The 22,638-nt window shown below is 36.2% G+C and overlaps 2 protein-coding genes and 1 pseudogene across 7 annotated transcripts; 2 read left to right on the top strand and 1 right to left on the bottom strand.

Annotated features, from left to right (window-relative positions):
- The first annotated feature begins 1,713 nt into the window (after positions 1 to 1,713).
- On the top strand, positions 1,714 to 2,945 carry LOC147789611 (receptor-like protein EIX2; annotated as a pseudogene).
- Positions 2,946 to 5,736: 2,791 nt separating this feature from the next.
- LOC111808075 (putative transcriptional regulator SLK2) lies at positions 5,737 to 12,483 on the top strand. Of its 4 annotated transcripts, XM_087116783.1 has the most exons (12): positions 5,737 to 5,898; positions 6,438 to 6,499; positions 6,627 to 6,689; positions 6,772 to 7,768; positions 7,965 to 8,096; positions 8,292 to 8,340; positions 9,781 to 9,995; positions 10,092 to 10,160; positions 10,591 to 10,691; positions 10,958 to 11,051; positions 11,135 to 11,204; positions 11,445 to 12,483. In XM_087116783.1, exons 4-12 carry the CDS (start codon positions 6,836 to 6,838, stop codon positions 12,383 to 12,385), a joined length of 2,604 nt encoding a protein of 867 aa, XP_086972909.1. In that variant the 5' UTR covers positions 5,737 to 5,898; positions 6,438 to 6,499; positions 6,627 to 6,689; positions 6,772 to 6,835; the 3' UTR covers positions 12,386 to 12,483. The 4 variants fall into 4 exon arrangements, with proteins under 4 accessions (XP_086972909.1, XP_086972907.1, XP_023549632.2 ...); XM_087116781.1 differs by having other exon boundaries at positions 6,627 to 7,768; XM_023693864.2 differs by having other exon boundaries at positions 6,438 to 6,689.
- A 474-nt stretch (positions 12,484 to 12,957) lies between these two features.
- LOC111808077 (F-box protein At4g00755) lies at positions 12,958 to 16,375 on the bottom strand. 3 transcript variants are annotated; one of them, XM_023693870.2, is made up of 6 exons: positions 16,252 to 16,375; positions 15,818 to 15,974; positions 15,043 to 15,456; positions 14,773 to 14,951; positions 13,638 to 13,756; positions 12,958 to 13,489 (listed from the first exon to the last, which is right to left on the bottom strand). In XM_023693870.2, exons 2-6 carry the CDS (start codon positions 15,945 to 15,947, stop codon positions 13,216 to 13,218), a joined length of 1,116 nt encoding a protein of 371 aa, XP_023549638.2. In that variant the 5' UTR covers positions 15,948 to 15,974; positions 16,252 to 16,375; the 3' UTR covers positions 12,958 to 13,215. The 3 variants fall into 3 exon arrangements, with proteins under 3 accessions (XP_023549638.2, XP_086972910.1, XP_023549639.2); XM_087116784.1 differs by lacking the exon at positions 15,818 to 15,974 and having other exon boundaries at positions 16,252 to 16,372; XM_023693871.2 differs by lacking the exons at positions 15,818 to 15,974; positions 16,252 to 16,375 and adding an exon at positions 15,607 to 15,697.
- Between the last annotated feature and the right edge of the window lie 6,263 nt (positions 16,376 to 22,638).

Genomic DNA, 22,638 nt, shown 5'->3' with positions numbered 1-22,638 from the left:
GGGCGTCACGAGACAAGCATTTCGAGCTTCTTTCTTTGAAAATGGTCTTTCAATGATAGTATTAGACAGCACGAGTGTATCGATAATGCGCTCCATCCCATGTGTCAGAGGTTGGATTATGCACCCTCTATTCGAAACATTTGTCGTAAATGGTTTACCTACACAAGAGTCAAGATGATATTATAGGAATTCTAGAATCTCTGACCTATTAATCAAGAAAAAATACATTATTTCTATCCAAACCCTTCCTGTTATCTTCACAACCTTCTAATTCACAACGAGATTTCTCTCGTTTACGTGATACACCTGAGACTCCCACCTCTCAATCTAAAATTTTAAATGGATGGTTAGAATTTTTTTTAATATTTTTTATATTATGTGCGTAAATCCCACATTGGTTGAGAAGGAGAACGGAACACTTTTTAGGTATGAAAACTTCTCCGTATCAGACAACGTTTTAAAGCCCAGAAGAGTGCCCAAAGAGAACAATATCTACTAGCGGTGTGGTTGGACTATTACAAATGGTATCAGAGTCAGACACCGGACAATGTGCCAGCCTCTCTCATCCATCTCTGAAAGGGCTAGACACGAGGCAGTGTGAACGGGTGAGTGGAGAATGGGTCTTACAAAAGCACTTTTTCTTGCATTTTTCTCAGCCAAAGACTTTGACTGGCTGCATTTTCTTTGAATAAGGGTTGGACTTTAATTGAATTATAAGAACACAACCATGCTGTGAGCCAAATTCATCATCAACGCTCGAGTTCTTAACAAAAATGAGGAAACTTTCCCAAAAATGCTTACGTTTATCGGCTCTGTCATCTATGGCGTTACTCCTGTTGGATGATGGAAGTCCCACATCGACTAATTTAGGGAATGATCATGGGTTTATAAGTGAGGAATGCTAACTCCATTGGTATGAGGCCTTTTGGGGAAACCCAAAGCAAAGCCACAAGAGCTTATGCTCAAAGTGGACAATATCATACCATTGTGGAAAGTCGTGTTCGTCTAACATGGTATCAGAGCCATGCCCTAAACTTAGTCGTGCCAATAAATTGGTAAATCCTCAAATATCGAACAAAGAACTCCTAAAGAAAAGGAGTCGAGCCTCGATTAAGGGGAGGCGCACTTTGTTCGAGGGGAGGTGTTGGATGTTGGATGATGGAAGTCCCACATCGACTAATTTAGGGAATGATCATGGGTTTATAAGTGAGGAATATGAGGCCTTTTGGGGAAACCCAAAGCAAAGCCATGAGAGCTTATGCTCAAAGTGGACAAATATCATACCATTGTGGAGAGTCGTGTTCGTCTAACAACTCATCAAACTTCTGGATATGTTACTAAGATTGATCTTCGAAGCAAACAGGTTAATTCCGATAAAGTTTTATTTAGTAATTCCATTCATTCTATTTTGTTTGAGTTCGAAAACTTGAATTTAAGTTGGAACCACTTAACTATAGTCGAATTCCAAATTGGCTAGGAAAGTTGAAGAACTTGAAGTATCTCGATCTTGAAAACAGTTATGTTTATGGTCTAATTCCGACTTCGCTTGGAAATTTATCTACCTTGGAATATTTAGATCTTTCGAATAACGCTTTAACGGGAGAAATTCCGGTTTCGTTGGGAAGATTATTGAGTTTGAGAGAATTGGATTTGGGAGGGAACAGATTGGAGGAGGTAGGTGAGGAATGTTTTATCCGACTTAGAAATTTGGAGATGCTAGATATATCAAATAACTTGCTTAAAGGCGTTCTTGTAGATACTCATTTTGCGAATCTCTCTCGGCTGAATACCTTATTGATCGACTACAACGAGCATCTTTCATTTATTGGACATGAAATCTAACTGGGTTCCTCCTTTTCAATTGAAATTTCTCGATGCAAGTTCGTGTACTCGTTGTTTTGGAAGTGAGCTCCCTCGATGGCTTCGAACACAAAAAGCATTGGTTAATCTACAATTGTCGAATATGAGTATCTCCAGTACTTTTCCAACATGGTTGAGATGTCGAAGCCTCACCACTTTGGATCTTTCCCACAACCAAATTGTGGGGCCGATTCCAACCGGCATCGACAATCAAATGCCCAATTTGGAGGACTTGTTTCTGAGCACTAATCTTATCAATGATTCTTTACCACTTTCCTTGTGCAAGTTGAAGAATTTGACATATATGGATCTTTCAAACAATGGGTTATCTGGAATAGTTCGAGGTTGTTTGTTGACTTCAAAGTTGCGTCTTTTAGATCTGTCATTCAACCAGTTCTCGGGGACCTTTCCACATTCTCATAGAAAATGATCTTTCTAACGTTGAACAATCAATCCCTTTTGAGAATCTTTGAGCAATCAATTACTCGTTGTCACAACTGATGTTAATGGTGAATATAGATCTTTCGAAGAACTACTTGGTCGGTACCATTCCTAGAGAGATAACGATGCTTAAAGGGTTAATTGGATTGAATTTGTCCCACAACAATCTAGTCGGGACGATTCCTACTGAAATAGGAGGACTCGGATCGTTGGAATCACTCGACTTATCTTTCAATCAATTTTCTGGGTCAATTCCTAGAAGCTTATCGAAATTATATTCATTAGGCGTGTTGAGATTATCCCACAACAATTCTTCTGAAGACATTCCTCGAGAGGGTCATCTCTCTACATTCAACGAGGCTTCAAGTTTTGATGGTAATCCTTATCTTTGTGGAAATCCGCTCCATGTGAAATGTGTAAATGAGGATGCATTTGACCCGCCGTTCGGAACTGAAAACCAAGATGAAGAGGATGATAAATGGGAGAAGCGGTTTCTTTACATAATGATAATACTCGGATATGCCGTTGGATTTTGGGGAGTTGTCGGAGTTTTAATATTGAAGAAGAGTTGGAGATATACTTATTTCAAGTTTACCGATGAGATTATACATAAGGTCCATTCAGCAATCTGTGTTTCCAAATGAGTTGGTATCATATGGAAGATATCTCGATTACGTTCCTCGAGTTGAACATGGTAGAGACGTGCATTACAATTTGTAAATTAATCTAAGTTAAATTGTTTTAAAGAACTTAGTCCATTGAACTCAATAGACACGAGTTTTAAATCATTAACTATAATATTTATGAAAACAATCTTATGCAATTAAACGATATCTAAATTCCATTATCTTATGATTAAGGCCATAAAAACAGCCTCATGTTATTATATTCCACGTCCCGTCTTAAATTCATTTCCACGAGCAAATCAGCTCCTTCATATAAATTTTTAATATAAATATTTCCAAGAACAAAGACTCGAGAAGTCAAGAAGTCAAGAACAAAGACCCAAAAACGAAAAGTCGATTGAATTTGATTTATTAGACATGGGAGACCAATGGCATCAAAACTCATCTGATTTACCCTCACCCTCAGACGTTATGAACTTTTTCCAAAATGTTCTTGGAGACTATCCTTATGCTCGTGATAATGTTCGAAGCCCGGTTCTATTTTTCTTCAACAATATTCTTTATTTATGTTTTTGAATATTCATAAATAATACTAATCTAAAATGTTTGCAGGAAGTTGTTCAAGAATCATATGACACGAGAACTTTCAACCATGGATATCAGAACTTTGGTGGCAGTTCTCAGTATATGAATGATTTTTATCCAAGATTCGAGAACTTACAGATGAACCCAACTTATATCAGTAAGAACCAAACAAACAAAGAATTCATTCGATAGACATTAACTTCCTTAATTTGAGAGGGTAATCAGCAAAGAATATGACGAAAAAATGACATCATTTTTGTTGTCATTTGCAGGACATGACGAGGATGACGAGGATGACAACAAGGTTGACAAAAATGATGACAACAAGGTTGACAAAAAGGATGACAAAAATGTGAGCAAAGGATTGTCTACAGAACTTATGTCGAAGTTGCCATCTCACGAACACAAGGGCAGTTCATCAAAGTGGTTTGGCAAATCCTCTCAAAAGCATAAGTATTGTCTCGTTCTTGCTTCTTGATATCATCTTGTGATACGATCAAAATCATTTTTTTATACTAAGTATCGTAACATAAAAGCACTCGAGAAAATTTCACTAAGAGTTAGTTCTAAATCCAAACATCGGCTTACCCTTCTATTAGCTTATCAAGGACACGTTCGATCACTGAGTCAATATCCCGTCGTATTTATCTTTCTACTGATGCTTATAGTTGCTCCCCATCCTTCGTAGGGTGGTATTGCTCCGCTCTAAACTTAGCTTTCGAGAATAGGAAACCGAGCCCGAAAGCTAGATCGGGCATAATTTTATGAATAAAACGTTGTAAATTTTTATATTTAATATATTAGAGTTGAATTTAAAATTAATTTTGTGTGTTTGTGTGTTGGGTAGGTGTGGCATATGCAATTTGAAGTATAAGGGGAAGGACAAAGTGACAACTTTACCCTGCGACCATAAATACCATCAACATTGTATCTTCAATTGGTTGAAGGATAATAAAGTAATTCCACCCATCAATTCTCTTTTTTTGTTTTTCTTAATTCAACAAAACTTTTCTAATTTTTTTTTGATTTATTATAACATTAATTGAACTGTGATATAATTATGAATATTTATATTCCATTTTTAAAATTTTTAATTTATTTACTATTTTTTTCTTTTTTTATAAAGAAATAAATTTATTATTTTTTAAAAACAAATTAAATTGATTTTCTCATATTTAAAAATTCGAAAATTTTAATTTATTTACAAAGTTTTATTTATTTATTTATTTATTTTATATTATTTTTCTAAATTTTATTTTTTTTATAATATAAAACAGAATTGCTGCATTTGTGAGAAAGAGGTTGTTATATCTTGAAGCATCAAGACCGACAAATGGAAGAGGAATTTTTTATTATTATTATTATTATTATTATTATTATTATTATTTTCTTATTGTAAAAATATTTATAATATGTATTTTTTTTAAAGTTCTCTTATATATGTAATAATTTCAAGATTATAAGAAATTATTTTATTAATAAAAATATCAATAAAGTATAATTAAATATATTTTAATACTTTAAATTTTGACCTTATTGCTAAGTATGGGTCGCTACAAATATCTTGATCAGACGTAACCCGATATTTGATGTTTCTGAAAGACTCTACCATACTTCGGGTTCGGGTCATGATAACCCATTGTTTAAATGGGCTCAAATGGATTTGGGCCGAACTATTTAATGGGCTCAATTGAAAAACATGGGCCCAATATCTTTCTAATTTTTAAATTTAATTAAATAATTAAATTTTAACTTATAATGAAGCCACACGTGTGATTGTTTTATTGCTCGTGTCATTCGCACGTAGAAATCTGACAGTCTGTCACTGTCTCTTGACTAGACTCTCTTCAGGCCAGAATCGCCTACGGCCTGATTCTCACGAACATGTAGAACTATAATGCAATGATATTTTGCCACGTTGCATAGTCAAAACTAAAAGTGAGGAGGCAGTAGAAAACTGGACAGTGTTTAGGGTAGAAACGGCCGCAGGTGATCCATACTGCTAAACAGTGACGGAGCTGCAATGAATCATGATACATCATAAACAAAACATGAGATCAACCAATGGGTTTTCGACACGTGTCTGACGATCTTCTTTCTCTAAACAGTGTAATGAGAACCGACTCCGTTTGAACCAAATCTAAGAGACGTGCCGAACGCGTTACCGTCAGTAGCCGGTGCCACAAGACTGGCTACCGGTGAAATCGGTCACTTGGATCCCGGCGATTCCCGCTATGTATATAACTGGCACCCCCTTTCTCAATTCTTCTTCTTCTTCATCTCTTTCTCTCTCTCTCTCTCGGATTTCATTTCTTCGAATTCACAGCGAAGCGAAGGTTTAGCTTCCATTTCTTGTCTGGTTTCAGCCACTTTTCCGCTTTTCAAGGTTGGTAGTCAAACTTCTGTCGTTTTTGCTTTAAATGGTTTTTATAGCTCCTTAATTTTGTTGTTCGTTCTGTGTTTTCTTTATTTTGTAATCGGTTCGGATTTGGATCCTCTATTTCTGTGCTCATGGCTACTTTGCCCTTTTTTCCTTCTGTTCGTTCTTTGCTTCTTGTTCGTGTTCTTTTTCTTGCTTGATCTTCTCCCTTTTTTTGGATTTCAATGCTTAATTTAACTTTAGCTATGGGTTTTTGGAGGCGTAGCTCTCTGCCTATTTCTTTCTTTTATAGATTGAGCCGTAGTGATTCGAATAGCAGTTTGAGTTCTGTAGCAGGGTGCGATATAATTTAATTTCTGTTCTTTGTGGCTAAGATAGGTAAAATGTTTGGTTGTGAAAGTGCTTATTTGGATTAAGTTTAGCCTCAGTCACTTGTGAAAGTTATTTACATTTGGGGAACTGGTTTTTATTTTTTAGTGGCCGTTGGTGTGTTTCTTTTTTTTTATCCCGACGCTAATGCTGTTGTTTTGTTTATTTAACCACAGGGTCTTCTGCCTATTGTGAAAATAGCGACCAGGGTCGCAGATCACAGGCATATTTGGATCTGGTGGTTAAGAACTTATAGGAGATGTGATTATTGATTGCTAACTTTAAGAATTAGGGGTCAGTTTATTCTCAATATTTTTAGTTGAGTACTGAACGCCTCCTTTGTTGTTCGATCATGTGTTTTTTAGATTCGTGGATGTCTATGAGTAACATGCTGGGCTCAGACTCAGCTGTGATCAATCTTCCTTGAAGTGAGTTTTGGGGGTTTTTTTAACCTATGGATTTTGTTTAGATATCATATCTGGTTGGTGGGTCAGTAATATTTTGTTGTAGTAATTAGTGAAGACTGGCTCTAGAGAGCTACTTGGACGCTGGCCAGCAAGGACTGGTGCCCCCAATGGCATCTTCTCGAGTGGCTGGAGGATTAGCGCAGTCTTCCTCAAGTTCTGGGATTTTTTTCCAAGGAGATGGGCAGTCCAAGGGTACTATTAAATCTCACTTGGGCTCATCTTATGGAAATTCATCAAATTCAATTCCAGGAGCTGGACATTCAAATTTTGGTCCTGTTTCTGGGGACACAAATAATGGAGCGTTGAATAGTGTGGCTAACTCAGGACCAAGTGTTGGGGCAAGTTCTTTGGTTACAGATGCAAACTCTGCACTTTCAGGTGGGCCTCACTTGCAGAGAAGTCCAAGCATGAATGCAGAATCATACATGCGATTACCTACATCGCCTATGTCTTTTTCATCAAATAACATGGGTATCTCAGGTGCATCACTCATTGATGCATCTTCTGTAGTGCAGCACAATCCTCAGCAGGATCATAATGCCACTCAATTGCCACAGACCCAGCCACAGGCCCGACAAGTTTCTCCAGGGGATGCATCACTGTCTAATTCACAAACAGCCCAAGCTTCACTCCCCATGGCTGCACGTGTCTCTGGATCGCTGATGACAGATCCCAACAGTTATTCTCAGTTACAGAAGAAACCACGCTTGGATATTAAGCAGGATGATTTCCTGCAACAGCAGATGCTACAACAGCTACTTCAAAGACAAGATTCCATGCAACTGCAAGGTCGTAATACACCCCAGTTACAAGCAGCATTATTTCAGCAGCAACAGAGATTACGGCAGCAGCAACAAATGTTTCAGTCTTTGCCTCCTTTGCAGAGAGCTCATCTGCAGCAGCAGCAGCAGATACAGTTGAGGCAGCAACTTCAACAGCAAGCAATACAACCTGTGAATGCTATGAAGCGGCCTCATGATGGTGGTGTATGTGCTCGGCGGCTAATGCAGTACCTATACCATCAACGTCAAAGGCCTGCTGTGAGTTCATCTTCTGTCTTCTTCTTTTGTTTCTTGGGGTTATGATCTGCATATTTATGAACAAGTCTTCTTTCATGAATTTATGTTTACTTTTATCCATTTCCATGTAAATATTTTAGATTCTATTTCGCATCATCTTTTTACATGTACTTTTTAAAGCCTAAATATCAACTATTACTTTTATGACTTCTGATAGGATAATAGTATTGCCTATTGGAGGAAGTTCGTGACAGAATATTATTCCCCTCGTGCAAAGAAAAGATGGTGTTTGTCATTATATAACAATGTTGGTCATCATGCACTTGGTGTTTTCCCTCAAGCAGCCATGGTAAGTTTTGCCTACCTTGGTATATTTGTGGGAATTTGATTAATCTTTGTATGAAAGGAATATTTTGTGATCTGTAGAATTGGTTGGTGTGCAGGCTGTTAGAATGATGTCTGCTATTTTTATTTTGTTAATCCAATTAGATAGTCGTGACATGTAGCTTCTCCCCCTAATTCTCCCTTGTGATCTATATTTCAGGATGCATGGCAGTGTGACATTTGTGGTTCTAAATCTGGACGGGGATTTGGTATGATACTCGTGACCTTCTTTATATTACTTGTAGATAATTGAGTTCTCCAAATTGCTGGCGTGTAATGTGTAAATACTGTCGGTAACAAATGAGGGGGCTGTTGTAGAGGTTTAGCAGATTATCTTGATATGATTAGGGTTTGTTTGATTGTTTGACTCTTAGTAGTATACCTTGTGTCTTCTTTTTTGAGGTTTCTTTTGAGCTTTGGATATGAACATGGACCTGGTGAACGAGTGATCCAGTTTTAAAACCATCTTATCCTAACACGCATATTTGAGGGTTTTGCAATGGGAATGACGGGAGATTAGACTGCATAGTGTTAGGATGCAATTAGGGATATTATAAGGGTATTTAGTAATTAGTTAGAGAGGTGTTTACGGAGTTTAGTTATACACAGAGAGAGTGAGGAGGGGGGAATGAGACATTTGGTGAATGAATTAGGGATTGGGAGAGATCTCAAGAGGGAGGGTGCAAGTACCTCAAATTACTTGTTTTTCTTGGAATTTCTTCTTGAAAATGCAATATATTAGTTTTGTATATTTTCTATGTTTGGTTTCCAAACACACAGCTCATCCTTTTATCTTAGAATTTAAATGGGAACGCAAGCAAGGGGTTGTAGACGAGCTACCTTTAGTAGAGAAATAAATATCACAAGCAAGGATAAAGAAATCTCTTTACGATAAACAGTCTCATTTGAGTGTGGTTTGTATGTTTTGAGAAAGTAGTCACTAGCTATGGCTTTCTTCAAGGCTGAATAAATCATACCATGTTTATAAGCACACTAGAAATGATAGAGATGTTGTGTTAATTGTATATGTAGATGAAACTATCCTCATAGGTAACGATGAAGACGGATTGACTACTCCGAAGAAAAGATTAGCGCAAGTTTCAAATCGAGGATCTGGGTACTTTATAAAATATTTCCCGTGGGTGGGATTCATTAGATCAAAAAGAAAAGAATTTTTTGTTAATGAGAGAAAATATTGACTTACTCCAAGAAAATGAGAAATAGATCTGAAAAAAAGGAATTTGAAGTTGCAAGCTGCAACATATGAAAAGTTTATAAGATAAGAAGAAAGACTTGTAGGTAGACTCATTTATTTGTCTCACACACGACCTAATATTGACTTGCAGTCAGCACGGCTGGGTTCAGATATTCAGTGCGGATGCCTTCTGATTTCTATTCTCTCTTGGCTACAAACATTTCCTCGACCTAAAAAGTGCTTTGTAGAATCATCAAGGCCTAGAGTTGTGTAATATGATGCTTGTAATTTTATATTTTGTTAACTATCACTGATTGAATTAACATATTCTTATATAGTCAAGGACATCCGTCCCCATTTTTTGATTGAAGTTAATGTCTTGTATTACACATTTCTAATTTGTCTTTGCTGATTGATAAATCATAACATAATCCATTTCATGTGATGGTTTCAGAGGCTTCCTTTGAAGTGCTTCCTAGACTAAATGAGATCAAATTTGGCAGTGGAGTAATTGATGAGTTATTGTTCTTGGATATGCCTCGGGAAATCAGATATTCATCTGGAATAATGATGTTAGAATATGGAAAAGCGGTTCAAGAGAGTGTATATGAGCAACTTCGTGTAGTTCGTGAGGGCCAGCTTCGTATCATATTTACACATGAATTGAAGGTCACCTGAATGATTCTGTAAATTGAGTTTCCTAATTCTATTTAAGAATAAACTCTTTTGTACTAAAATATTTTGGCAATTGGATTCTACATTCAGATATTGGCATGGGAATTTTGTGCAAGACGCCATGAAGAACTTCTTCCTCGTAGGCTGGTTGCACCTCAGGTATTGTTTTATATACTTTTTGTTTCTCTGCGCAGATATCTGCTAATAGTATTCTGATTCTAACTTCTCATCTGAAATGATATTATTATACCAACTGGGTTTTGTCAGTTTGTGTCTGGAAGAAAAACATTAAGTTCTTGAAACGAAATTGATATATAAATTTGACTGCATGTCTAATCAGAAATGATAATTTCTTCTTTAAAGAGACTTTTAATAGTTTATTTGGGCATTAGGATTTCTGTGTACTTTTGTAGCCAACGTTTCCAATTTATAATCTGTTTTTTACTTGATTGCGTATTATCCCTGAACTAGATTTTTAGAAGTTAAGCATCCCATGGTGGCTTTCTGATATTTTGATGTGACTGATGTTGTGTATGATCTTCTTTTCGTTGTTGATTGATCCTTTAAGTTGACAAATGTTTAAATACAGGTGAATCAGCTGGTTCAGGTGGCACAGAAATGCCAGAGCACTATTGCTGAAGGAGGATCCGATGGGGCTTCTCAGCAGGATTTACAAGCAAATAGTAATATGTAAGTTGATCAATCAGTGAGTGAATCCATCTTCTTGTATCAAATTTGTCTAGTGTAAGTCAAGTGACCTTGAAGTTCCTAAATTGGCTTGGTTGTACGAATGTGTGAGGATTTCTATCAAGTATACGACACTTAAGGGCATTGGCTATCCAAAACCTGCTGCCTGCTTTAAATGTTGGATGATTGCACTTTCTTACTTCTTGAAATTGATGGAGCACCTTTATGACCTTAATGCTTCGGATTTGCTAATGCAATCCTTCTTTTAGGGTTTTGACTGCTGGGCAGCAGCTTGCAAAGAGCCTGGAGTTGCAGTCACTGAATGATTTGGGGTTCTCTAAAAGATACGTTAGATGCCTGCAGGTACATTATCAGTACTTTTCTGCTTTGGTTTCATTTTTTTCATGTTTGATTTAAGTGTATTTGTTTCTTCTCGTTAATTACAGATATCAGAGGTTGTCAATAGCATGAAAGATTTGATTGATTTCTGTAAGGAGCAGAAAACAGGACCAGTTGGTATGCCTCATTCTTTCCAATAATTTCCACAATTAGTTCTTGGTCTTGTTGAATGAGCATTTTATTAATATTTTATTGATTTTGGAATTTTAAATTCTTGTGGTGCAATTATAGTATTAGTAGTTGCAGTAGCATAATCCATAATGTCTTCGGTATAAACATCTTAAAGATGCATAGGAACCACTTTTTTTGGGCGCTTTTAGTATCAGATTTGAATCTAATGATACAAACTTTTCACAGAGGGTTTGAAAAGTTATCCTCAGCACGCTACAGCCAAGCTGCAGATGCAAAAAATGCAAGAGATTGAGCAGGTTGCTACTGCTCAGGGTCTGCCAACCGACCGTAACACCCTTAGTAGAATGGTCGCCCTGCATCCTGGACTGGACAACCAAATGAATAGCCAAAATCAACTAATCGGTAGAGGAGCTTTGAGTGGTTCGGCACAAGCTGCGTTGGCATTGTCTAGCTACCAGAATCTGCTAATGAGACAGAGCTCAATGAATTCAACAAGTTCAAACCCACTCCAGCAGGAGACAACGTCATTCAATAACTCAAACCACCAGAGTCCTTCATCAAGCTTTCATGGGACAACTGCATTATCATCAGCACCAATGCAGAGCTTGCCTGGCAGTGGTCTTTCAAGTCCTAATCTACCACCTCCGCAACAATCTCAGCAATCTCAAGTTCAACAGCAACTGCATCAACGCCCGAACGCCAACAATTTACTTGTGCAAAACCATCCTCAGACTACCCAAGGGAACAGTAACAATAATCAGGCCATGCAACATCAGATGATCCAGCAACTACTCCAGATATCTAATAACAGTGGGGGAGGGCAACAGCGACCACTTCCTGGATCAAACATGAAAGGAGGAAGCATGACCGGAACTTATACGGGTTTTGGAGGCAGCTCTTCTGTGGTGGCAGCAGGCTCAGCCAATGCATCCGGTAGTAATACGCCTGCCCCAACCCGTAGTAGTAGTTTCAAAAATGCTTCAGCTGGTGATGTATCAGCAGCAGCCGGTTCTCGTAGCAGTGAGTTCAACCAAAGAACTGCAGATTTGCCGCAAAATCTTCATCTGGATGAGGATATAATCCAGGATATAGCCCATGATTTTACAGAAAATGGGTTTTTTAACAGTGATCTTGACGATAATATGTGCTTCGCCTGGAAAGGTTAACTTACTTAATCAGGCCTAACAATTGGCTCCCACCCTTGGGTTAAGTGGAGAACTTATATTTTGTACAGTATATTTGGGATATATATTTTCTTCTGATCTCTCTTTTTCCCCCCTTTTTCTTTTTTTTTTTTTTTTTTTTTGGGTTTTCTTCACAAGTGAATGTTGTATTTGCCCTGAGAACGTGCTTCTTAGCAACTCATTAGGTATTTAGAGATCTTCCTGTATGGTATTTTACATCCGTTTGCAAGTGTTTCAAAGTGTAATTTCTGAGTGAAGACTTACAAAACAAAGAGCAACTTTAGTTTGTCATTATTATATATATGATGATAGATTGAAACTTTAAATTCTTCTGGGACTTGAAATCTCTGCTATTTTCTTGCTTCTAACAGGAGTTTGAGAGATTCGAACCATCTTCATTTCTCAAGAAAAAAGATAGAATAGACGAAACTATATTCATTCACAGGAATAGGCCAACAATGTTCTGGATACGATCAGGACTAAATAGATACAAATTAAAGAAACCGATTATGACCCGAATTGTAAGATTTCAGGACTTAAAAGAAAGAGTAAAATAGCACAACTTAATTTGTGATATACGCATTGAAGCTTATAAATTATTTACATACAAGTTTTGGCATCTACAAGACCACCTCATATCACTAATCTCAGAAGGAAAAATGTTAAGATAACTGAACCAGCAGCAAGGATTTGCGCATTCATTCACTCTCTAGCTATTGACCCTAACACTTTGGCTATATAGAAAACTTACTTGGCTCCTGCGCACCAAATTCACTTTATTCAGTTCGGCTTAAGGATAAGCTCCTCCAAGATTACCATTCTGCAATTTCTTCGTCAATGTCGTCATCATCATCAAACATGCCACGTCCACCAAGTAATGTATTCAGGACGATGTGCTCCCATCCATGGACACCTCTCTGAACCAATCTAGAAGCCCGAGAACGACCACGACCAATCTCTCCATTAGTAGATGAGGGCTCAGGCAACTCCGGGAAATACTTCAAAATGCACTTTCCCGACTGGTCAATTATATCCACGTCATATTCAGGCAAGAGTGGCCGACCAACAACTTCCACATGGGAGACACTGGATCATTCATTCAATAAAAATGTCGAGTTACGATTCAACTTAATATTGAGTTCGTATCAAACACATGAACCAAAATAATTATGACCCACGCGAAACTATGCCATTACTAGAAGGAAAACGAATTTTCAGGCTTTAAGGAACTAACCATAAGTAATATAATCCATCCATTTCTTGTCTCTGGACTCTGCCTAAGAGTTCAACTTGCAGAACCCCACCAACGCAGAAAGCAGGCTCGGGAAGCTTAAATATTTGCAGCGTGTTTTCCTGTTATCATTCAATAAGTGAGAAAGTCATAAGGAACACAAATTTGTAACAGAAGATATGGCATGAAAATCAAAACTCAATTCATCAGCCATGGATCTATTGCAAAAAGTAAACAATATATATGTTAGCTCATACAAATAAAAGTTCTCAGGATTTGGATGCTAAAACCAAGGAATGAACATGCTTCATAGAGTGTAACAGCCCAAGCCCACCACTAGTAGATATTGTTCACTTTGACCCATTACGTATCACTGTCTGCCTCACAGTTTTAAAAGACGTCTGCTAGGGAGAGGTTTCCACACCCTTATAAGGAATGTTTCGTTCCCCTATCCAACCGATGTGGGATCTCACAATCCACCCCCTTTGGGAGCCCAGCGTCCACGTGGGCACATTGCCCGATTGCTAGCTCTGATACCATTTGTAACAACCCAAGCCCACCGCTAGCAAATATTGTCCGCTTTGACCCGTTACGTATCGTCGTCAGCCTCACGGTTTTAAAACGTGTCTGCTAGGGAGAGGTTTCCACACCCTTATAGTGAATGCTTTGTTCCCCTCTCCAACCGATGTGGGATCTTACAATCCACTCCCTTTGGGGGCCCAACGTCCTTGCTGGCCCACTGTCCTTTGTCCAGAACTAATACCATTTGTAACAGCCCAAGCCCACCGCTAGCAAATATCATCCGCTTTGACCCGTTACATATCACCGTCGGCCTCGCGTTTTAAAACGTGTCTGCTAGGGAGAGGTTTCCACACCCTTATAAGGAATACTTTGTTCCCCTTTCTAACCGATGTGGGATCTCACAGAAAGTGTCAATAAGAGGATTGATTTTTTTTTTTTCAACTCATCAAAGGACCAATTAAATATCTAATTGAATCTCAGACCTATGTCCAAAATGAAAATTTCCATTAGAAAGATGCTTGAAATTAAGATGAACCATGAAAGCTAATTGGCTACGCACAACATAACAAAAGCCTTGTCCATATGATAAAATGTTAATGGATATATTTTAACTTACTTGGGCCATTGGAAATTCTGGAGAGACATAAGTCCAGATAAAATGATCACTTGCAGAACTATAGTCAACAGCCAAACCATTTGAAACGCTTGTACTCGAGTTTACAGACAACTTTTGATGTCCCATCTTAAATCGAACAGCCTTTGCTGAATATATAGGGAATCCATCCTGAAAATATGCTGATGCAGACATGATTATCAGTTAGTTAAGAGATGTTCAAGTCCAAAAGTATGTGTAAGTACTTATTCATAGAGCAGAGTTGGGCTAAACCTAGGAATGGTTGAATGTGAATTTCAGAAATAGCACATAGGTTGGAGACCAGCCCATAAGTTAAAGTCTCAGGAACATCAGGATCTCTTGAACCTAAACTGGACCAATATGATGCTCGATTGTATAGCCTATCACCTGGTTCCAGCGTGTTTTCAATACTTTCTAGAGGATTATTATCCGTGGAGGATGCTTCAATGGCCACTCCAATACAATCATTTCTAGTGACAGGGTTGAGACTTCTAGCAAGCAGCAAATAGATTCTATGTAACCTCAGCAGGTATTCCCCTTTCGTAATGTTGCTAGACTCAACTGTTGAAGTATCAATCATGCCATTCACTTCAATAAAATGGGCAGCACCAGATAAATCAGGAAACAATCTCAAGAACAGCTGCTTGCTGAGGCTATTCTCAATAACTGCAAAACATCAACAGAACATTCAGAAACAAGAAAGAAAACATTCTAAAACCGAACAAATCTTACATGTCGCAAACTGGATGCTATAGGTTCTAGGACCAGAGTTACAAATGATAATCAGATGCAATAAGAGCATGAAACTGCTTTTACCCATATGATCAAGTAATTTCAACATTTAGGTGCCTCAACGAAAAATTTCCTCCCTAGAAGGCTGACAAATATACAAGAAACAAGTATCACTCTACAACCTCCCTGAACGACTAGGAGCATATAAAAGAGAATCAGATGCCAAAATACGACATATTGTTGAATATAGCTCCCTCCATTGTTGCCAAAACAAACAAACATAGCGAGTGCTTACCTAACTGGCGCCAAGAACTTGAGACTAAGCAAATGCGTACAAGGTCAGAAAGATCATCCAAATGGGTAAAGATCTTGAGGGACAAGTCGACGCCAAGCCATTTCAAGATATCCCAGCTGCTAGTATTCATTTTACCAGAGGCCAATTTTGCGAGAGCCTTACACCATCCAAAATTGCAAACTTAATCAGCAACAATGGTGGGAACAAAACCCACGACATCAACAAAATCAAATAAAAGAATGCAAAATGCTCTTATGTTTCTCCATATTATACATCAATCAATCAATCAATCAATCAATCTCAGGGAACAGACATTCTCAGAAACAGAGGAGCCAAAACCCATCAATTATGCAAATGAAACATAGTTCCACAAAATGCAATCATGATGTTGAATAGGAACAGAAAATTAATGTGTAAAGACCGATCAAACGTACCTCGGAGGAGGGAAGCAAGAAGAGATGGCAATGAAACCCTAAGAAACGCGAACGGCAATTGGGTTTGGTTTGAATATATTTCCCAAGCAACGTTGCCTCTCATAAATCAGGAAACGAATCTATCAAATCTTTACTCCACAATATATATATATATATTATATATATATATATTTTTTTTTTCTTTAATAGGTTTCTTACCCTTTAAATTTTTTAATTTAATAAATTTCTAAAAAAGTAAATTGTAAATAAAAGTGGTCAAATAATAGTTAAATAATAATATTATTAATTACGATATTTTAGGACATAAATCATACGTTATAATTAAAAAAAATTATATGATATTATAACTTTCCTTTTTTCGGACATTATAACATATAAAAAAAATATTAGTTAATAAATATGTTTATTTGACCAAAATATGGTTGACAAAAATATTCGTGTTCTTATTTTAAATTCTTCCGCTCTAAAGTTTAAATTCTTTAAAATTTAATAAACCTTTCAAACAATTCAACGGGTATATAATATACAAAATTCAAAGTTGACTTACCCCTTTAGGAATTATAATGATGTATGTATACGGGATGACCTAGAATTTTCCCTCTTCTTCGAATTGGGATGACTCGGGTCTCTCGTTTCTCACCCGTTCAATCTCGCACAAAGGAGGTGGAGCCATAGACATTCTAGCCCATGGTATGTCTTGCCCAAGACCTATTTGGGCCTTGGATTTAGAAGAATAGCACAACCCGAATGTATAATTGTCTAACTAACTCATGCCAAGATTCTGAATCTAGATTCAACATTCTCGTGCATCTCCTATGATATGTTCACGTTATTTGCTCTTTGCTTCTAAGAGTGAAAGCTATCATCATAGACCAACATGAATTCTTTCAGCATAGAATTACTCCCGACAAAGCACGTTTAACCATGAAGTTCCTATGATTGATTCACCTAAAAGGAAGGTGCACTTTGTAGCTATAAGTAGTTATCATATTCTTATGATCACTCGTATTAGGACGTGGGCTCGGTTGATTCGTATACTTTTCATTTACGTGATCGTCAATGGTAGAACATATGACGCATGAATATAGATATTAAACACATGGAGTAAAGTATAGGATAATGGATATGTAATGAGGTTGGAAGAGGCACATGGAGTGCTGAAAACAGTGAAGAAACAATGTGTTCTCCCCAAGTGGTAAGCTTGGTGTATGCCCACAGAGGGGATTGGATTGGGGGAAGTGATAGGGCTTAAGTTGAGGTGTGTTTGAGGTTAGAGATAAGGTTTTGTTTGGATGGAATTCCATGACACTGACTTTGGCACATCAAATGTTCTTGTTTTGGACCTCCCTTACCTTCATCACAACTCCATCACATGCTCAACAAAACCATAGATTATGACACCAAAACACACCCCCCTACCCCATTTTATGTTATCCACTTTCGTTAGACCCACTACCCGTCCCGTGCTTTCTTCATACCACTAATTGTGATATGAACCAAGAGACATCAATCATATGATATACTTCAACGAACATGCGAAGAAAATATTGTTGAAATTATCAAAACATATTTCAATTCATGCCACGTTAAAAGAAGAATCAAGTTTCATGTTATAAATTTTGGGTGGATTTCAATTTAAAGTTATTGTATTTCATTAATGTATTTTAAGACTTTTTATTTACTTTAGGTTACAACTACATCATGATGACTCAGTTTCTTTGCAATTCTACGTAGTTTAGATTGCATGTAGAATCATTCAAGCTCGACATGATCAATCTTGTTTGTGGAGTGATTCAAATCTCAATCAAGTGTTCTTACCTTAAGATATTTGATCAACAAGAATCATTCAAGCTAGACATGATCGATCTTGCTTGTGGAGTGATTCGAATCTCAAACAATGTTCTTGCCTTGAGATATTCGATCAACAAGGTAATCCAAATCTTATTCCCCTGTATTGATTTCTTATCTTATTCGATATTATCCTCTTTCGAGCTTCCCTGGTTTCCATACCCTTATAAAAAATATTTCGTTCTTCTCTCCAACCAACGTGGGATCTAACAGTTTTACTGCTTATAATACCGATTTAGAAATTATATGCAAGAATTGATGGACATGAAATTTTTATAATAAAGTTTGATATGAAAATCATACCAACTTAAGCTTAAATGGAGCATATCATAAATAATAAAATTGACATTCACTAAGCTATTCTATTTGTATTTATTATATGGGTTGGCTTGATAGGAACAAATCATAGCATTGAAAACTATAGAAGTTAGTGTAAAAAGTGAGTTACAAATCACATCAATACATGCAAATGGAAAGCTTTGTTGAGCGATTCGATACAAATATATAAGATGCAATTAATAAACCCACTAGAAGTAGAAATAGAAATTACGTTCGAAACAGCCGGACTAAACAGAAACAATAGGAATCTTAGGTCCTTGTGTATGGTCGTTTAGTTCGTTCTCCTCTCCAGCCAATGTGTGATCTTACAGTTCATCTCTTTGGGGCCAACGTCCTCACTGACACACTGCCCGATGTCTACCTCTTATACCAATTATAATAGCTCGAGCCCATTACTGGGTTTGCCGACACTCAACCCGAGAAATTTTTGGTGAAAAAGATGGTTCCCACATAAATCAAATTTATATTCTCAAAACTTCAAATATTTGATGCCTTACTTTAAACTACTTTCTTGTCTTTTGCTTTTTAATTTGTAATATCAATATATTTATTACACTTACTTTAAATTACTTTGTTGCTTTTCTTTTTTTAGTACGATCTTTTAGTAAATGAGTTTGTTTTATACCTCAACGTAGAACCACGTTTTATTCTTTAGTCAAGATCATAACGCAAGCCGTTTAGGTGAGCTATACTCATATTGACTCTTGATCTTAGATAGTCAAACTCTCATTATAATAAGCTATTAATAAGCGTGTTATATTATGTAAACTTATGTAAGAGCTGAAGCGATATTGTCTTTTTTGGGTTTTCTGTTTCAGACACTCAGCTTCCCCCTTAGGGTTTTAAAAGGCGTCTAATAGGGAGAGATTTTCACACCCTTATAAAGAATGTTTTGTTCTCCTCTCCACCTAACGTAGATCTCGTGACTTATGGTGGGTGAGGTTTGTATGTGGTCTTTTTCCTATCGATCGAGGGACGATGGAACACCAACTTCATTTAAGGGATTTTTGGAATTTTCCTCTTATTTTTTTCTCATAAATATTGTGACATAATTCTTTTCATATGTCATTGATTCATATTCAATAATATCATTTTTCATGATATAAATGAAAGGTACTTTTCAAAATTAAAAAATAATTAAATATTACGATTAAAGTTATTCTTATACGAATTTTTGTTGGTCGGTAAAACATTTTTTTCAAAGAGGACTGAGGTTCGAATTCACTCGCACCTCGTATGTTGTTGAACTCATGAAAGAGATCTTTTCTTTTTGGCTTGAGTAACACACAGTTACGTCGTAGAGATATAAAAAAATGTTGGGACATTCGTTGTCGAATATAAATCTTGGGTATGGAGCGTTACAAGATATGTATACGAAATGAAGACGAAGAGTCAAAATTACTGAGAAAATGACGCTTTTTAAACGTAGAAACCAAAGTAAATAAAGAAGAGAGATGAGGAATAATAAAAGCAAAAACGTGTTACATTAAGAAAACGTGAGAGAGAATAAAGTTCTCTGTAGATTTAGGTTTGCTTTTTCAATCCACTCATGTTCACTTCCCAAGCTAGATAGAATTAAAGTTCGGGTCCAAAAGACACAAGATTGATGATCTGCGTGACTTCTGCGATCAATATTACACTAACAAAGTGACCAAAGAACTGGGTTGTAGATGTTGTGAAACAGTTAAATTTACGCACAAGCTTGCGGTCACAATAAATATAACATTGACTGATCTTCCTCATTCACGGGTATAATGGTGAAGACAGGTTCTCACACTGACTTCAAACAAAACCCTTTAACTTCGAAGTTTATACAAGAGGTCAGCTCACTCCAAATCATCGTATCTAACAATCAAGCATAGACCGTCATGAATTTGGATCGAGAATCTCGATAGAATCGAAATAAAGTATGTTCTTGAAGCTCAAAATTAAAAAAAAAAGTAAGAACTAAGAGAGGTTGGAAAGTAGGAAGTGCATAATTTGACAAATCATGTGGGAATTATACAGACACCCAAAAAAAACAATTATGCATCTCAATCATTGCCTTCCCTAAGATTTAATAGTGAAGAGCAAGACATGTTCGGTTCCATGTCTTTTTTGGGAGACAAGCTTGACAAACTTTCAATATTCTCTCGGGTGTTAATAGTGAAAGAAAAGATGGTGCCCTCTAAAACTAAGGGTCGTGGTGGTCGGGAATACATGTAACTAACATCCTAATACAGATTTGTATTGAAATTGTACAAGTACGTTAAGACACGTGTTGAGTGAACAGGTGACAAAATAAGCTTTTCTTAACTATTATATTTGTTTTATTACGAGAAAAAAATAGGATAGATAGGAGCTGCATTTTAATAAATATTCGAGGTTTTAATTTAGAAATAATTATAAATAATTACGATAGTTAAAATAAAAATATTTAGGGATTAAAATGTAATAAATATGAAAAATTAAGATTAAAATACAATGAAGATGCAGCTTTGCAATAATTCACCAATAATGCTTTAGGAGAACAGCTCAACTTTTAATTTATTGAATAATTGAATTATAACTTTTTCAAATGAAGGGGTAGTTTAGGAAATACCACCAAAGGATAAGGACAAAAGAGTCTTCTACCACATTCCTTCAATAACAGCTTTAAATTTTTAAAATGAACAATTCATTTATTTCAAAAAATTAAAAAAAATAAAATAAAAATTCCCGGCACTACGACCGCAGTCAGTTACACCGGAAACATCGCAAGTGCGTCAGCACCAAATCCGGCCCTCCACACGCTTCACACGTGGGGTGTCTCGTCAGTACGGTCATTCCACTAGGGTGTGCTTGCTTTAGGGTTTGAACACACGTGCGAATCATGCGTGTAAAAGTGTCGGTGGAATTCTCCCTCCATCTTGGTGAGGCGAGTGGGAGCGTATGAATGAACGCCACGTGGAACATTCATTGGTCTCTCAGGCATTCTGGTTCTGTACTTGTCAAACTTATTATTTTTGTTTTTTTTTTGCTTGCCCTTTCTCAGTTCCCAATTTTATTTTGAAATGACGGTTATGCCCCTGGTTTGGGACAAACAAGAGGTTAAAATGTCCTTTTGAGTTGAAAAAAATGACCCATAGATAGGGAGAGATGTGACTTTTTGTTTTTTTTTTTTAATATTGACTTTTTTGTATTTAAAATTTTCAAATATTATTTTTTACTTTTAAAATAATATTTAATAATGATTGGAAACAATTTCCTTTTCCTTAAATTACAGCGAAAATTAAAATTGTCCAAATAAATAAATATATTTAAAAAATAAAATAATTAAATAAATAAATACTTGTGGCCGCTGACCGACAATGAACGGTCACCAATCGGAAGGCTCTGTTTGCGGGTGCCGGCAACGCCACCCAAATTAAATAAATTAATTAAAAAAAAAAAGAAAAAAAAAAAAAAGGAAAAGCTAAGCTCACCGACCGTCACATTACACCAAATAAATTACCGCCACGTGTTCATTCGAATACCACTATTATTTTATGGACATTGATTGAGCAACACTAAGGTTCCTTATGCTTGTTAAATAACCATATACTTAATTAATTGATACATATATTTGAATTATTAAATAAATATAGAAATTAAATTCTTTTTTTTTTTTTTTTTTACCTAAATTTTAAATTTCAATTTCATTATAAAAAAATAAAAATTGGTTAAAGTTGAGAAACTAATTTTAGAATTATAAAACACGTGGCAGGCAGGGAGTGGAGAGACGGTACTGTTGTAGTGCACCACAAAGCATGCGAACATTCCCCGGCTTCTAAATTTATTGCCTTGCCGGCCCCTCCAATTTCTGCATATTTCTTCCACTTACCTTATGCCCGCCTTTTCTTTTTCATCTAATAAAGAATAAATAAATTTTCAAAAATTATTATTATTATTATTTAATTAAATTTATTAAATTATGTGGATTAAGCTTGAACAACTAAAAATACATAAACTATAAAATTAAAAGACCAAAATGGTAATTTAACAAAAAAAATATATATTATAATTAATAATTGATTGAGATAATTACAACAATTAAGGAACAAAATATGTGTAATTTTTTTTTAAGGATATTTTGTACTATATATTAAACCTTTATTATGCTAAATATAGTCAACTATAATCGTGTGTAGGTAGGAATAAGTATATAATAATGTAGTTATGATCTTAATTAATTACTTTTAT

The sequence above is a fragment of the Cucurbita pepo genome, chromosome 13 (assembly GCF_057944985.1).
Source record: "Cucurbita pepo subsp. pepo isolate OVF chromosome 13, ASM5794498v1, whole genome shotgun sequence".
NCBI lineage: Eukaryota > Viridiplantae > Streptophyta > Magnoliopsida > Cucurbitales > Cucurbitaceae > Cucurbita > Cucurbita pepo.
This window is presented reverse-complemented; position numbering and strand designations above follow the sequence as displayed.

Bases quoted from the DNA above. Each gene is read 5' to 3' on its own strand.
- LOC111808075 (XM_087116783.1), top strand. From the start codon at position 6,836: ATGGCATCTTCTCGAGTGGCTGGAGGATTAGCGCAGTCTTCCTCAAGT. The intron at 8,097-8,291 runs GTAAGTTTTGCC...TCTATATTTCAG, and splicing joins TTTTCCCTCAAGCAGCCATG to GATGCATGGCAGTGTGACAT. The intron at 10,161-10,590 runs GTATTGTTTTAT...GTTTAAATACAG, and splicing joins GTAGGCTGGTTGCACCTCAG to GTGAATCAGCTGGTTCAGGT.
- LOC111808077 (XM_023693870.2), bottom strand. From the start codon at position 15,947: ATGAATACTAGCAGCTGGGATATCTTGAAATGGCTTGGCGTCGACTTG. The intron at 14,952-15,042 runs GTTTAGCCCAAC...TGTCTGCATCAG, and splicing joins TCACATTCAACCATTCCTAG to CATATTTTCAGGATGGATTC. The intron at 13,757-14,772 runs GTAAGTTAAAAT...GAATGATAACAG, and splicing joins CAGAATTTCCAATGGCCCAA to GAAAACACGCTGCAAATATT.